General features: G+C 40.4%; 1 protein-coding gene across 1 annotated transcript; it reads right to left on the bottom strand.

Annotated features, from left to right (window-relative positions):
- Nucleotides 1-915: 915 nt before the first annotated feature.
- Nucleotides 916-14,421, bottom strand: LOC123248854 (serine protease 33-like). The gene is made up of 5 exons (XM_044677746.1): nucleotides 14,283-14,421; nucleotides 13,905-14,067; nucleotides 8,937-9,214; nucleotides 1,477-1,643; nucleotides 916-1,185 (listed from the first exon to the last, which is right to left on the bottom strand). Exons 1-5 carry the CDS (start codon nucleotides 14,419-14,421, stop codon nucleotides 916-918), a joined length of 1,017 nt encoding a protein of 338 aa, XP_044533681.1.
- Nucleotides 14,422-14,663: the final 242 nt, after the last annotated feature.

The following is a 14,663-nucleotide window of genomic DNA, read 5'->3' as shown; positions in this document are numbered from 1 at the left end:
GTGTGTGTGTGTGTGTGTGTGTGTGTGTGTGTGTGTGTGTGTGTGTGAGAGAGAGAGAGAGAGAGAGAGAGAGAGAGAGAGAGAGAGAGAGAGAGAGAGAGAGAGAGAGTGTTTGTGTGTGTGTGTGTGTGTGTGTGTGTGTGTGTGCAACAGGAGAAAAAAAGTCTAGGCAAGAATGAGCTTGGTGTTGTAAGGAAGACAGTAAAGAGATCAACCTAGGTGATTTAGAAGTCACTTAAGACAACAGTCAGCCAGTGGAATCTCTATTAGGTAGTTTATTTCGTCGATGGACAGCTCTGAACATAAGGAAGTTCTACCCTGTTCTGAGGCAATGTCTGTTGCCTTGTATCTTCCATTGGTTGATCCCATTCTTCGTGAGGGGCCAAGTAGAGTAAATCTAATTCATCTTCCAAATGATATTCCTTTGGATATTTGATAATAGGGATCAAGTCTCCCAACTCCACCTAAACTTGATAAGGCTAAGCATTCCATTTAGTTCTGTTCTGTTCCTTCACCATCTTAGTCACCGTCCTCTGGACCTCTCCAGTTTATTAGTAATTCTAAAGTATAGTGCCCACGACTGAACACATTTCTCCAGATGTTGTCTGATAAGGGCAAAAGACATTGGGATGAGCATTTCTCTTTTTTTGTGGACGCTGTATTTCTATCAATGCAGAGTAAGATCATATAGCTTTTTTGGCCAACACATCATCCTTATTAATCCAACCATCTCTCTTCACCCCAACTAAGTCTTTTTCCACATTAAAAACAATAAAAACAACTGTTTTTCAGGTTTATTTTCTCAACCTGCCTGGAAGAGATAATATATAATGGTAAATCTTGGGAGAGAAGGTTGAGATATAGAGCTGGGAGCATAGGGAGGGTAGGGAGACAGATGGAAGACTGACCACACTTTTAGCACATCTCCAAGTCAAAGGAGGAACTCCCCAATAAAAGTAGAGTCGGTAGCAGCAATATAGAGAAGAGCAGTCTGGTGGGTCCAGGAGCAGCAGCGTCAATGATCCCAGCTTCTGGAACTATGCTTAGGATCCAATTTTTGTAGACAATGACATTGGTGTAGACTCCAGGCTTATATTTTTTGGCACAGCCTTCTCCCCAGCTTACAATTCCAGCTTGGAACCAGACTTCATTGATATTGCAAACCAGTGGTCCTCCAGAGTCACCCTGGAGAGATTAAAGGAATGGTTAATCTGGACCATGGGAAAGCCTGTAAAGGAAAGAGTTTAGCAGAGGAGCTGGGACTTTTCAGAGCTGGCTTGGGACCCCAGGGTGGGAGAATGAAATGCTGAATGGGTGTGGGAGAGATGCTGGGTTAGACTGGCTATTTGCAGTAGAGTAGAAGGTGTGGATAACAGACTCCCAACCAGGACAATAGTGAAATAAAGAGATGGGGACATCCTGGAATATCTGGGAAGGGAGAGGATGCCTGGAAGCAGTCTCGGTGAGCCATCTTACCTGGCAGGCATCCTTTTGACCCTCAGGAAAGCCAGCGCAAATCATATCAAATAAAATGATGGGCTGAAGAGGAGAGACAGTTGATTCCTGGTGGTAGTAGTAATCGCAGGTCTGGGTGCTAATGAGCGGAACCTCTAATTCTTGCAGGGTGAAAGGTGGAAGGAGCGCTATGCAGATGAGAGGAAGAAAAAGTTATAGATGATTCAAGAGACGGCTGAATCTGAGATGGGGGAGAAAATAACTAAGTAAAAGTAATATTGTGCTCACATTTTGATAGACATGACTTGACTTTGAATTCTGACTCCCATTTAATGCTTCTGTGACCCTGACAGATTACTTGTCTTGATAAGACTCAGTTTCCTCATCTGTAAAATAAGAGGTTTGGACTAGATGACATAGGAGTTTCCTTTTAGCTCTAAATCCAAGGTCCTATGATCTAAAGCTCTTCTCATAATAGTCTTTTTTTTTTGAGTTGGGTAGTATAAGTTTTTATCCTTATTTTTAAAGTGAGGAAACTGAGACTCATAAAAGAGAAATTACTTACCCAAGATCATACAGGGGAAGAGTTGGAAGTTGTGATTTTTAGCCCTGAATCCAGGTCTTTTGCCATTGTAACTAGTTATCCTTTTATTTTTCTATATGAGAAGCTGCAGCCATCCATAAACTTTCTGCTTGGCTTTGCAATGTGTTTTTTCTCTAGGCAGCTAAGATGATAAAGTGGATAGAGTGCTGCTGGGCTTGAAATCTGGAAGATGTGGGTTTGAATCCTGCTTCAGACATTTACTTAGCTGTATGACCCTAGGCAAGGCACTTAATCTCTCAGAGTTTCTTTATCTGTGAAATGGGGATGGTAATATTTGTAAGGAACTTAGCACAGTGATGGCACATAGTAGGTGCTTAATAAATACTTATATGTTCCCTCCCCACCTTCCTATTTTTCAAGTATTTTTGAGAATGGCAGGAGATGATATCTGTCATGTGATTTGTACATCTTAAAGTGCTATGTAAATGTTGCTATTGACCTAATCCTTTATTATAAATATATTCAAAATTGAAGGAATCATAATAACCTATTTCCATTTTCATCACATTTATAATATAAAACTTAGGGGCAGCTGGGTAGCTCAGTGGAGTGAGAGTCAGGCCTAGAGATAGGAGGTCCTAGGTTCAAACCCGGCCTCAGCCACTACCCAGCTGTGTGACCCTGGGCAAGTCACTTGAACCCCATTGCCCACCCTTACCAATCTTCCACCTATGAGACAATACACCGAAGTACAAGGGTTAAAAAAAAAAAACAAACTTAACTAATAACTGAGGAACAATTTGGCTGAAAGTGATTTAGCTAGTTGACAAAATAGTAATGGTTGATAGACTTCTCAGTTAGTCCAAAGACCCCATGTACAAAGTCAAGCGAATTATTATACTAAAAAAACCTAATCAAATATCCAAAATCAATTAATTTTAACAAAAATAATTAATCAGGATACAATTTTGGGTACAAAATTAAGTCTAATTTTTAATTGGAGGAAAGTTTAGGGGCTTTTCAAGGTGGGAGGAGGAAGGAGTAGGTTTCAACTTAGTTGAGAGGAGGATGAATAAGTTTTGGGGTCTTCTATTCTTAAAATGAAAAGATGCTGAATAATTATAAGCACCTGTACAAATGGAGCAATCGATGATTTATATAGTCTAATTTCTCATGACTGAATAACAGAAAAGTCACAAAATGGTGGAGAGTATATGTGACAGCAGAGTTTGTGTTCAAGTTAAAATCGGATTGGTTCTTTTGATTTTCACACTAGACTAACTGCATTTTATATAAGATCTTTATTTTCTCTTAACACACTTCTCCATCTACAGCCTCAATTATCCAGGACCCAGGGATTAGTTGTGGGTAATATATTATTCCCATTCTCCCCTAATATCCTCTTCTTCCTAATTTTCCTATTTCTTTTGATGGTGCTGCCATCTTTCCAGGCACCCAGGTTCCCAATTTATCATTTTTGATTCCTCAACTACCTTTTCTCCGTTTATTTACCCAATTAATTGCCAAACCTTTTCCATTTTACTTCCTCAGTATCTCTTATATCTACCCCCTTGTTTCCACTCAAAAGACCCAATCCTAGTTCAGGCTTTATCACCCATTGCCTGAATTATTGCCAAAACCTTCTCATTGGTCTCCCTATTTCAGGTCTAGCTCTTGGCTAGGAATTCAGTCCATTTATATGATTGGGCAAAATATTTCTAGAGATTTAACAAGTCTATTCAAAGGGTAAACTGAAAAAGAAGGGAGAGTAGAAAAACTGTATATCCATCAAGCTAGATACTATGGGGAGTAGATACAACATAGAACAGGAAATGAGATGCCCAGAAACTCACTGGAGGCAAAGTCCAAAGAAAAGAAGAAGAAATTCCATGATCTCAGAGGTCTGTGTTCAAGGGCAGAAAATATGAGTAACAATTATGGTGAACCAACGATCCTAATTCAAGTACACAAACAATCTTAAAGTCTTTAAACGAGTACAGTTCATATAGTAAGGGTGGGTCTGGGTGGTGATATAAGGGGCAATTAACTGAATCTTTTGGTGCCCAGAGGTGGCGATGAATTCCAATAGGAACATCAGGACCACAACCTCAAAGATGATATCAGCAATACTGTGATATCATCAACATTCCCATATAGCTGCTAAAGTGGCATTCCTAAAGCATAGATCTGACTATTTAATTTCTGTACTCAAGAAATGTCTGTGATTTTTCTATTGCCTCTAAGATAAAATACAATAAACTCTGATTTGACATTTTAAAAGCTTTCATAATTTGGCTCCAACCTATCATTTTAAGATTGTATTTTTTTTTGTTTGTTTTTTAGATCACACTCATTTCCTACTATAGCCCTTTTCCTTCCTGGACACTGAACCTCCCTTGTAACAAAGATTAAAAGGAAATAAAAAAAAAAGGCAGTTTAGCAAAACCAACAAATATATCCAACACATCTGACTTTGGGGATGAAATATACTATTTTATACCCAGTCTCCTACCTTTTCAATAAAGGAAGGGGGATGCATTTTCTTAACTATTCTCAAAGTTCAAGCTTATTCATTAAGGTTTTTTTTTGCCTTTTTGTTTACATTTCTATAGTCATGATACATATTGTTTTCCTATTTCCATTTCACTGCAACAGTTCACACAAGTCTTCCTATGTTTCTCCACATTCTTCACATTAATAATTTTTTTACAGCATGATAACATTCATGTACCATAAAAAGAAGGCAGTGGGTATGAGAGAGATTGAGGAGGTAAAATGGAAAGACCTGGCAACTGATTGAGTAATCCGAGTGGGGAAGGGAAAGTGAAGAGTCAAAGATGATTGTGAACCTGGGTCTCTGGGAAGATGGTGGTGCCATCAACAGATATAGAAAGTAAGGAAAAGGAGAGTGTTGGAGGAAGATGGGAATAATACTCTACCCACCACCTATTCTTTTTCCCATACTAATTAATACTAAAATGAAGAAGTTAGAAGTACGTTTTATGGTACATAAATGGTCCACAGAACACATAAATGATACCATTCCTCAGTCTTTGGATACCTACTTTATTTTTATTTTTCAAGTCTTATTACCACAGAAAGAGATGCTATGAATGTCTTGGTATGTTTGGGATCCTTCTCTCTTTGTGTTCCTTAATATATGGCTATTAGTGGAACCCTTGGTTCAAAAGTTATGGATATTTTGGCCAATTTTTTCATCTTGATTTTAAATTACTTTCCAGAATAGTTCAACCTATCTTTAAACCAGTTACATGTAATAACAAATTTCCACACAGGTTTTCCCAAGTTATATGATGGAAATGATCTCCCTCCCTCTTTTACCCTTCCCCTCCCTGTGTGGGTAGGCGATTTGATCTGTCAACCTATCTTTTTAGACTGATTTCATATTTATGTGTGGTAGATATTCTTGAATGAGATATATTCCAGTTACAGTGGCCTCCTTACTGTCCTTTGTGCATGACATTCCTCCCTCTACCTCTCTGATTTTGTCTTTCGCTCATGCCTAGAACACTTTCCCTGCTTATCTTCTTACCTTGAGCTCCATTCAAGGTTCAGCTCAAGTGACACATTCTCCAGAAAGCCCCCTAATCCTGATTTTTTTAGTTAATACTTTCACTGACCCCACCTCCCACTCCCAGCCCCCAGGCCATTTAGTTTACATATTTACTTATCAGTGTACACACTGAGGGCACCAACTATTACCCATGTTTGTTTTGGCATCTCCAGTATCTAATACAGTATCTGATGCTAGGAAACATTTAGTACTTTATTTAAATGAATTGAACCCCAATTATAATGGAGAGGGGAATAATGTGAGCCAACTTAAAAAGTAGGCCAGAGCCTGATGGTGAATGCCATGTAGAGGTACTCATATTTTATCCTAGGGATGACCTGAAGTTCCTTAAGCAGGGGAGTAGAATGGTCAGAACTGCACTTTAGGAATATCAAATCAGCAGCTGTGTAGAGAGTAGATTAGAGATGGGAGAGACTGGAGTTCGGAAGACATTTAGGAAGCTTCTGTTGTGGTCCAGGCAAGACATGAAGGGAGCTAGAACTAAGATGATTGTAAAGAAAAGGGGAAGAATACAGGAGATATTGTGGAGACAGAATCTACAAGATTTAGCAATTCACTTTATATGGAGGTTGGGGAGAATGAAAAGTCAAGAAAGACTTCAAAATTGAAAACTTAGTGGACTGGAGGACCTGGGGTGTCCTTCATGGAAATAGGGATGTTGGGAGGCTGTGAGGGGTGGGAGGTGTTGGAAAAGAGAAGGGAAAGGCTAGAGGGTAAGAATGAATTCCATGGGACATCCAGGTGGAGATGTGTATCAGGTAGCTGGAGATGCTGGACTGGAACTCAGGAAAGAGGTAAGGGTTGCATGTGGAGATTTGAAAGTTATCTATGTAGAGATGATAGTTGAATTCACTGCATCAAATGAGTTTACCAAGAAAGAGCACAGAGAGTGTAGTCAGCCAGTTAATAAACATTTACTAAGTACCTACTAGGTGCCAAGCACTATTCTAAATCCTGGGGATATAAAGAAAAACAAAAGACAGTCAGGCCTTACAGAAGGGAGACCTCCCCAGTAGTCTAACAGGAAGAGTAGAGAATTGGGCCCAGGATAGAACATTGGGTGGTACCCATGCACAGGGATCAGTATATAGAGTATTCTGCAAAGCAGACTGGGAAGGATTAGCAGGTAAAAAGAGAACCAAGAGAAAGCAATGTCTACATAAACTCATGGAGGAGAGAATATCCCCAAAGAGAAAGTGGTAAATGATGTCAAACACTGCAGAGAGGTCAAGAAGGATGAAGACTGAGAAAAGGCCACTGGATTTAACAGTGAAGAAGGAGATCACTGGAGGAAATAACTTCAATCAAGCGGTTTCCTATTGGACTCCAAAGCCAGATTGAAAAGGGACATGAAGTGAGTGAGAGGTAAGAAAGTAAAGATCAGGAATATTGATAGCTCATTCTAGGAACTTGACTTAAAGGGAGGATGTAGCCAAGGGGGATAGTAGGGTCAAAGGAAGGTCAAATATTTTTTATTAATAGAGAAGGATCTAAGTATGTTTGTCGGCAACAAAGAAGGAACCAGTAGATAGAGGTCATTAATTTAGGGAAAGAGAGAGGGACTGATCAAGGGCAGAAAGCTCCCAGAGAAGGTGGGATCAAGTACTCAGACAGAGGAGGTAACAAAGAAAAGGTCTTCATCCTTCATCTCTGCAGCATTGTGCCCTAGATGGGCTGTCACTGCTCTCTGGTTTGAGTCCTAGCTCTGCCACTAGCCAACATGTGATTTTGGACGGTCTTCCCACTCATCCCCTCCCGTCCCCCCCTTTTTGCCTTTGTTTTCTCGCCTATAAAATGAGGAAGTTGGACCATATAATCTCTAAGATCTCTTTCACATTTGACATGCTGAGATTTAAAGTTCCTTGACTTTAAAAAACTTCCTTTTAAGTTCCTGTTGAACTCTAGGACACACTTGAGTAAATAAAAATAATTTTAACATAACTTTGTAGAATGACAGGACTTAGGACCTTAGAGAACAGAGATGTCAGAATCACAAGCAGCCAGCAAACTCCCTAAATATTGCCTGAGTCAGATTAAAATGTAATTGGAAAATGTTTCACAAGACAAATATACAATACAACATAGATAATGTTAATTTGTAGCTTTCTAAGTCGATATTTGACAGGGATCTGTCAAACTCTATTTGAGTTTCATACCACTGATCTGAAGGAGGTAATCTAATTTGAATCAGCAAGTAAGGAAGATTTCCCACAGATGATCCTATATGTGAATGATCTTTTTGTGTAGCCATCTGTTCAGCAGAAGCAGCTTTAGCTGGCTTCTGATGACTTTTCGTAATTTCAGTGTGGGGGCATCTCTTTTTGAGATGATAGGAACACTGTGTTCCTATTTTCTTGTTTGTTTGTTTTTTCCTTTGGAAAGGCAATGCAGTACAGTGGAAAGAACCTTGGATCTCAGAGCCAACAGCTTGGGACTCTCATCTTGACTGATATTTATTAGATATGTGATTCTGGGTGAGTCACTTCTTTTCTCTGAACTTTGGTTTTCTCATCTAGGTATAGTAACTCTTGTATGATTTACCTCATGGAGTTGCTCAGAGAAAAGTCCTCTGTCATCCTACATGGCTATAAGAAGGTAAATTTTTAGTGGTGTATTATTTTAAAATTTGTATATTCTTTCCCCCTGTAAATAAACTCTCCAAAATGAACTTGAAATCTGAAGGATGTGGGGACTAGGAGAAGAAGCAAAAGAGGAAACTGTAATGTTCAACTGCTCTGACTCTCTTGTATCACCTTTTGGTTTTTTGGCAAAGATCCTGGAGTAGTTTGCCGTTTACTTCTCTGGCTCATTTTACATATGAGGGTAATGAGGCCAACAAGATTAAATGACTTGCCCAGGGTCATCCAACTAGTAAATGCTTGAGACCAGAATGAACTCAGAAAGAGGAATCTCCTGACTCTTGGCCCAGAGTTCTATCCACTTTGCCATTTGGCTTAAAAGAAGAAACTATGGAGTAGAATTAGGCAGCAGAAATAGTATCAGTTGCAGGAGAAGGGAATAACGAATTAGGGTTTGGACACAGCAGAACCAAGCAGATTTAGGCTCAAGGGAATTAAGGAGGCTAAGTACTTCAAGTTCAACAATGATTAAAGACCTTAAAAGCAGTGAAAAGTGACTTCTTGAGGTTGACAAAGATCTCCTGGAACAGTTTTAAGGAGGACCTGGATTCCCCTGGAAGCTGCCTTTGGCCCTGAGGTTTAAGGTCCAGGGCTCTATCTTTCACCTGAGTAGATAACTGCAGTGCTGCCTGAAAGACTTTAAGCTAGGGAAAAATAGAAAGATTATTTTTACACAGACCCATCTCCCATGGCCCATGCTTACGTTGATTTTCCCCAATCCATCCCCAGCCAGTCACCCAGCATAGATTCCCTTCTATTATTTGGTCTTCAATTGCTGGAAGGCAGATGGGGGCCACGAAGTTATTGAAGTTGACTGATGACTCCATTTGAATCAAAGCAATGTCCCCAGGACCAAACTCTTCTTGATAGCTGGGGTGTGGGATGAACTGGAGCACTCTTTTAATCTGCACACCATCAGTGAAGTCTGCGTAGGATGAGAGTGAGCCCACTACTACCGAATATTCTGAGGGAGTCAAGGAGCTAGGAGAAGAAAAAAGGGAAAGAAGGATAGTTTTAGAGACTAGAGAGAGAGAAAATGTGTGGTGTGTGTGTGTGTGTGTGTGTGTGTGTGTGTGTGTGTGTGTGTGTGTGTGTGTGTGTTGTGGAGTCAGTGTGGGGAAGCATCACAGGGAAACAATCCTGGAAAAACATTGAAGGCTTAGATCTTAAGTGAATTCCTCAGGGCTGGACTGAAAACATAGTCAGTGTAGATTAGATCTAGGGTAGGAAATAGGGAAGAGTAGAACCTTGGACCAACCTGGAAGCTTTTTCATGTGGATAAGAATTTCTCAAGAGAACAAAACTAGAAGGTGTCTGAGCCATATTTGAACCCAGGTCCTCCCAACTCTAGGCTTGTGCTATTTAGCTGCCCCAAAGTAAGTATTTTTTTTTTTTTGTTACCATTTTCCAAATAAGTAAACTGGAAAGTTGAATACTTTGTTCATTGTTATAAAACCAATCAGTGCTGAACTTGGAATTTTAATATGGGTCCTTCTGGCATCATCAGTCAGTCACTAAGCATTTATGAAACACCCCATTATGTGCCAATCACTGGACCAAGAGCTGGGAATACAAAGAATGGTAAAAGACAGCCCCTCTCAAGGAACTCCCAACCTCCTGGGAGAGACAACATGGGAACCACTATATAAAAGTAAAGTCTTATACAAGGTAATTTGGAGATAACTGACAGAAGGAAGGCAATAGCATTAAGGGAGACCCACTAAAGCAGTGGTTCCCAAACTTTTTTGGCCTATCACCCCCTTTCCAGAAAAATATTACTTAGCTCCCCTGGAAATTAATTTTTAAAAAATTTTAATAGTAACTAATAGGAAAGATAAACATACCTTTGGCCATCACTGCTCCCCTGGATCACTGCAGCACCCACCAGGGGGCGGTGGTACCCACTTTGGGAATCACTGCTCTAAAGCAAGCTACCTCAGAAATATTGATGAGAGCTAGGAATAAGGAGTCTAAAAAGCAGCAAAAATATGGAGGTGCTTAATTTTACAAAGCTAGATAACCATGTAGGAGAAAAAACAATGTACACACAGTTAGAAGGGTACCACTCTATCTCCCCCAAAACAACATGGAAATGAGGAATGATTCTGCCATGAGAGAGGGATGATGGGATAATTGTGTAGCTTGGTTTAAAAAAGAAGTCCAGAAATTGTGGGCGCTGACCTTTCTTTAACCAGGTGAGCACATACTTGGATTAATCAGAGGAGGGAACCAATTGCCAGAATTGCACACATTACTTTTCTCTAGGAATTTTCTTTAGGCTGATCTCTATTTCTGGAAGCACTCCCTCTATCCTCATCTCTGCTTTTCAGAGTCTTTCTTTTCTTTAAGATGCAAGCCAGGGTTGGCAATTTTCTGGAGCCAGCTCTGACCAGCTTGGGAGAAACAGCAACTGTTACCAATTGAGCTTATTTTATTCTATTTTTTAAAAAACTCATAGGTGTTGTCTTAGAATTGATACTAAGTATTGGTTCTAAGGCAGAAGAGTGGAAAGGATTAGGCAATGGTAGTTAAGTGACTTGACCAGCATCATCCAACTAGGAAGTATCTGAAATCTGATATGTAAAGTTATTTTATTTTGTCAGTTACATATAGTAATACATTTCCACATAAGTTTTCCAAAGTTATGTGATCCAAATTGTTTCCCTCCCTCCTATCCTTTCCTCCTTCCTGGATCTGGCAAGGAATTTGATCTGGGTTACACATATATTATCATGCAAAACATATTTCCACATCGTTCATTTTTGTAAGAAAATAATCTTATAAAACCAAAACACTAAAATAAAAACCCAAATAAACTAAAGGGAAAAAATCATATGCTTTGATCTGCATTCTGACTCCAATAGTTTTTTCTCTGGAGGTGGATTGCATTCTTTATCATAAATCTGAGGTCAGATTTGAGGTCAGATTTGCACCCAAGACTTTTCATCTGCAGGCCTGACTCTATCCACTGAACTACCCCTGGGTATTGATTAATTTTAAGTAGTAAGTAAATTCAGACTTAAGAAACTGTTAATATTCAGAATAAAATGAAAAAGGCCTATATAGCCTTCCTCTCCCTCCCTATACCCAGCCCAGTTAACCATTTACCACCAACCCCTGTATTGCTCTATAGAAACTGCAGTAAATGACTCTCAGAGAATGAAGTCATTACTAGATTGGAGGTGTGGTGAGTGTTTTCAGGCCAGTCAGTCAATAAACATTTATTTAGTTCCTGCTATGTTCCATGCACTTTGCTAAGCACTGAGGATACAGAGAATTAGATAAAAGACAGTCTCTGCATTCAAGGAGCTCATGATGTAAGAGGGGAGACAACACACAAACAGCCATGGCCTGATAAGATTTAGGCAGAACAAACTGAAGATAATCAACAGGGAAGGCACTAATGTTAAGGGAGGTTGGAAAGGGCTTCCTGAAGCCAATGGGGTTTTAGCTGGGACTTGAAAGAAGCCAGAGAAGCCAGGAGGTGAGGAGAGAAAGCATTTCAGCATGGGAGACAGCCAGTGAAAAGACCCTGGGTCAAGAGACGGAGTGTCTTGTCCAAGGAACAGCAAGGAAGCCTATCTCACTAGACTTTAGGGTAAATTGGTATGGATGGAGGTGGTATGAGACGCAAGAGGCCGAAAAGATGAGAGGGGGAAGGTTATAAAGCTTTTTAAACATTAAACAAAAGATTTTATATCTGATGTTGGAGGTGCTAGGGAGCCACGAGAATTTATTGAGTATAGGAATAACAGAATCAGACTAAAGCTTTAGAAAAATTAATTTAACAACTGAGTGAAGGATAGACTGTAGTAGGGAGAGACGAGAGACTTGTGACAAAGAGATTACTATAATAGTCCAGCCATGAGGTGAAAAGAATCTGCTCTAGGGCAGTAGCAGTGTCAGAGGAGAGAAGAGGGCATACATGGGATACATGTTATGAAGATAAAATTGGAAAGATTTGGCAACTGATTAAATATAGTGAATGAGAGTGAGGAATCAAGGATGGTATCTAGATTGTAAGCCTAGGCAAATAGTACCTTAGTTCCTTGATAGTAATGGAAATGTTTGGAAGGGAGGAGAGTTTTGGAGGAAAGATAAAGAATACAGTTTTGTACATGTTGAGTTTAAGATGTCTACATCCAGTTTAAGATGTCTACATCTAATAAGTAGTTGTAGAAGTAAGACTAAGGGGTCAGTAGAGAGGTGATGCTAGAAAAGTAGATTTGAGAATAGTCAGGGGAGATATAATCATTGAATCCATGGGAGCTGATGAGATCACCAAGTAAAATTGTAGAGAGGGAGAAGAGAAGAGAAGATGGTCCAGGACAGATCCCTGTGGGATATCCATAGATAGTGGGCATTACCTGAGGAGGAGTTAGGCTGTAGGAGAGCCAGGAGAGAGCAAAGTCATAAATACCTAGAGAGAGAAGACAGGATGGAGGAGAATATAGTGATTAACAGTGTCAAAGGAGGAGATAGTGGCAGAATGTATCTGGATGATTAATATGAGGTGAGGAGAAGAGGGAGCTCTTGGCAAATGGCCATAATTTATTGGATAATATTTGAGGAAAGTTTCTCAGCTGGAATGGTAGGAAGAGGGAGAGCCATAGGATATTTGAGGAGAATTTCTTGGTTAAACAAGCATCTTTCCCCTTGGACCCTTGTCCTCCAGCACCATACTTTGTCATGAAGGGATATCCATTGAATTTAAGCACTGCTGACTAGAGGTATGCACTGCCCCCCTCCCCCAAAACCCTTACCTTCCGTTTTGGAGTCAATACTGTGTATTGGCGCTGAGGCAGAAGAGTGGTAAGGGCTAGGTAATGGGGGTTAAGTGACTTGCCCAGGGTCACACAGCTAGGAAGTGTCTGAGGCCAGATTTGAATGTAGGACCTCTGTCTCTAGGCCTGGCTCTCAATCCACTGAGCTACCCAGCTGCCCCCAGGTATGCACTTTCAAAATGTAAATTTTGTCTTTTTTATCTTCCTTGCCCATACTATCCAGATTCCTAAGGTTATTATTACAGTATTACAAGTAGAGTCATGGGGGAAAAAAGGAATGAAATGGGAAAATCAAGGTCTAGTTAATTTTTTACCTTGATCTAATTGTAGGCAGCTGAAGTGCTGAGGCAGGAGCAGGAAGCTTGCTAAGGTTGGGAAGGAAGAGATAGGGGAGTTGCTGAGAAAGTCCTGTGTAAAGGCTGGGAAAGAGGATCATAGAGATCCTATAAGAGAGAGGTAACCAAATTACTGGATTGGTTTCCTTCTTCCTTCCAAATTAGAGCCTTCCTGAAGCAGTTAGAGGAGGAGAAGAAGAAGGAAGCAAGGGTAGCATTGGTGGTAGCTATAGCAACCAGGGGTCTCCCCCCACCCTCTCCCCGAGACTGGAAAAGCTTCCTTTCAGCCTCACACTTGAAGGGTTCATGGAGAAGCTCACTATAAAGAGTGTTGCTGACATGTTAGGATATATTTCAATATTTTTGGCACATCCATTCATAAGCCTGTGTGGACATTAAACCTATCCTGCTTACAAAGCAGTGTATCATAATGTCCTAAACCCAGTATTGCTCTCATTTTGGAGATGGGAAGAAGTAGCTAAGAACCTCTGTATCTTAGTTCTTAAGACCATTTTTAGGGTAGCCCTCCTTCAGCCCAGGATGGATACTCACTGTTTAAAACAGTGGGCAGCTGTTAGCACCCAGTTTGGAGAAATGAGTGAGCCACCACATACGGGTATTCCTTTTTCATGAAGACTGACTTGCCATGGCCACTGCCCTGCCTGGGCATCTTGTCCTGAGATAATTCGACTTCTGCTTTGGGGGCGTCCACACACTATAAAGAGAGAATAAACAGGACCATGAAATCTCATTGGCTTCAGCTCTTCCTCTTTGAGCCCTTAGGTAGCCTCCCATCAGCCCCTGGATTCTGACATCTCACCCCCTGTTCCACGTTTAGAACCCAGGTATTCAGCATTTTCTTTCCTCCCTCCCCACCCCCTTAGTTTCATCTCCTCCTCTCCCCAGACTTCCCATCAGGTAATATCCCACCTGATGTCATGTTTATCTCATTGGCGTTTCTAAAAGAGAGAGTAGAGGTGAAGTTGAAGTAGCTGCTGTCTGTGATAGGGTCACTCAGTACCCCCAGCAAAGGCAGCAGCAGAAGGAAAGCTTGATTGAATGCATCCATTATCCTTTCTTTGGTGTTACTACTTCTTTATGTTAGGGTCAGAGTCCCTTTTCTATCACGCTCCCAGGGAAAGAAATTACTAAATGACACTCATTATTTGCTCTAACTTTTATTGGGTCAGGGTGGGGATAAATAGAGGGTGGATTCTTTTCCCATTTTGACTCCCATAAAACTTAGGTCAGGGCTATGTAGGCGCTCAATGCTTGTTGAGGAAAGAAATAATAGATATTTAACTTAAGTTT

The sequence above is a fragment of the Gracilinanus agilis genome, chromosome 1 (genome assembly GCF_016433145.1).
Source record: "Gracilinanus agilis isolate LMUSP501 chromosome 1, AgileGrace, whole genome shotgun sequence".
NCBI classification, from domain to species: domain Eukaryota; kingdom Metazoa; phylum Chordata; class Mammalia; order Didelphimorphia; family Didelphidae; genus Gracilinanus; species Gracilinanus agilis.
The sequence above is the reverse complement of the archived record's forward strand: the minus strand, read 5'-3'. Positions and strand labels throughout refer to the sequence as shown.

Excerpts from the sequence above, each read along its gene's own strand:
- LOC123248854 (XM_044677746.1), bottom strand. The coding sequence starts at position 14,421 with ATGGATGCATTCAATCAAGCTTTCCTTCTGCTGCTGCCTTTGCTGGGG. Across the intron at positions 9,215-13,904 it reads GCTGCCCACTGTTTTAAACA|CTCCTTGACTCCCTCAGAAT; the intron begins GTGAGTATCCAT and ends TTCTTCTCCTAG. Across the intron at positions 1,644-8,936 it reads ATGGATTGGGGAAAATCAAC|CGCTCCTTCCACCTTTCACC; the intron begins GTAAGCATGGGC and ends TCATCTGCATAG.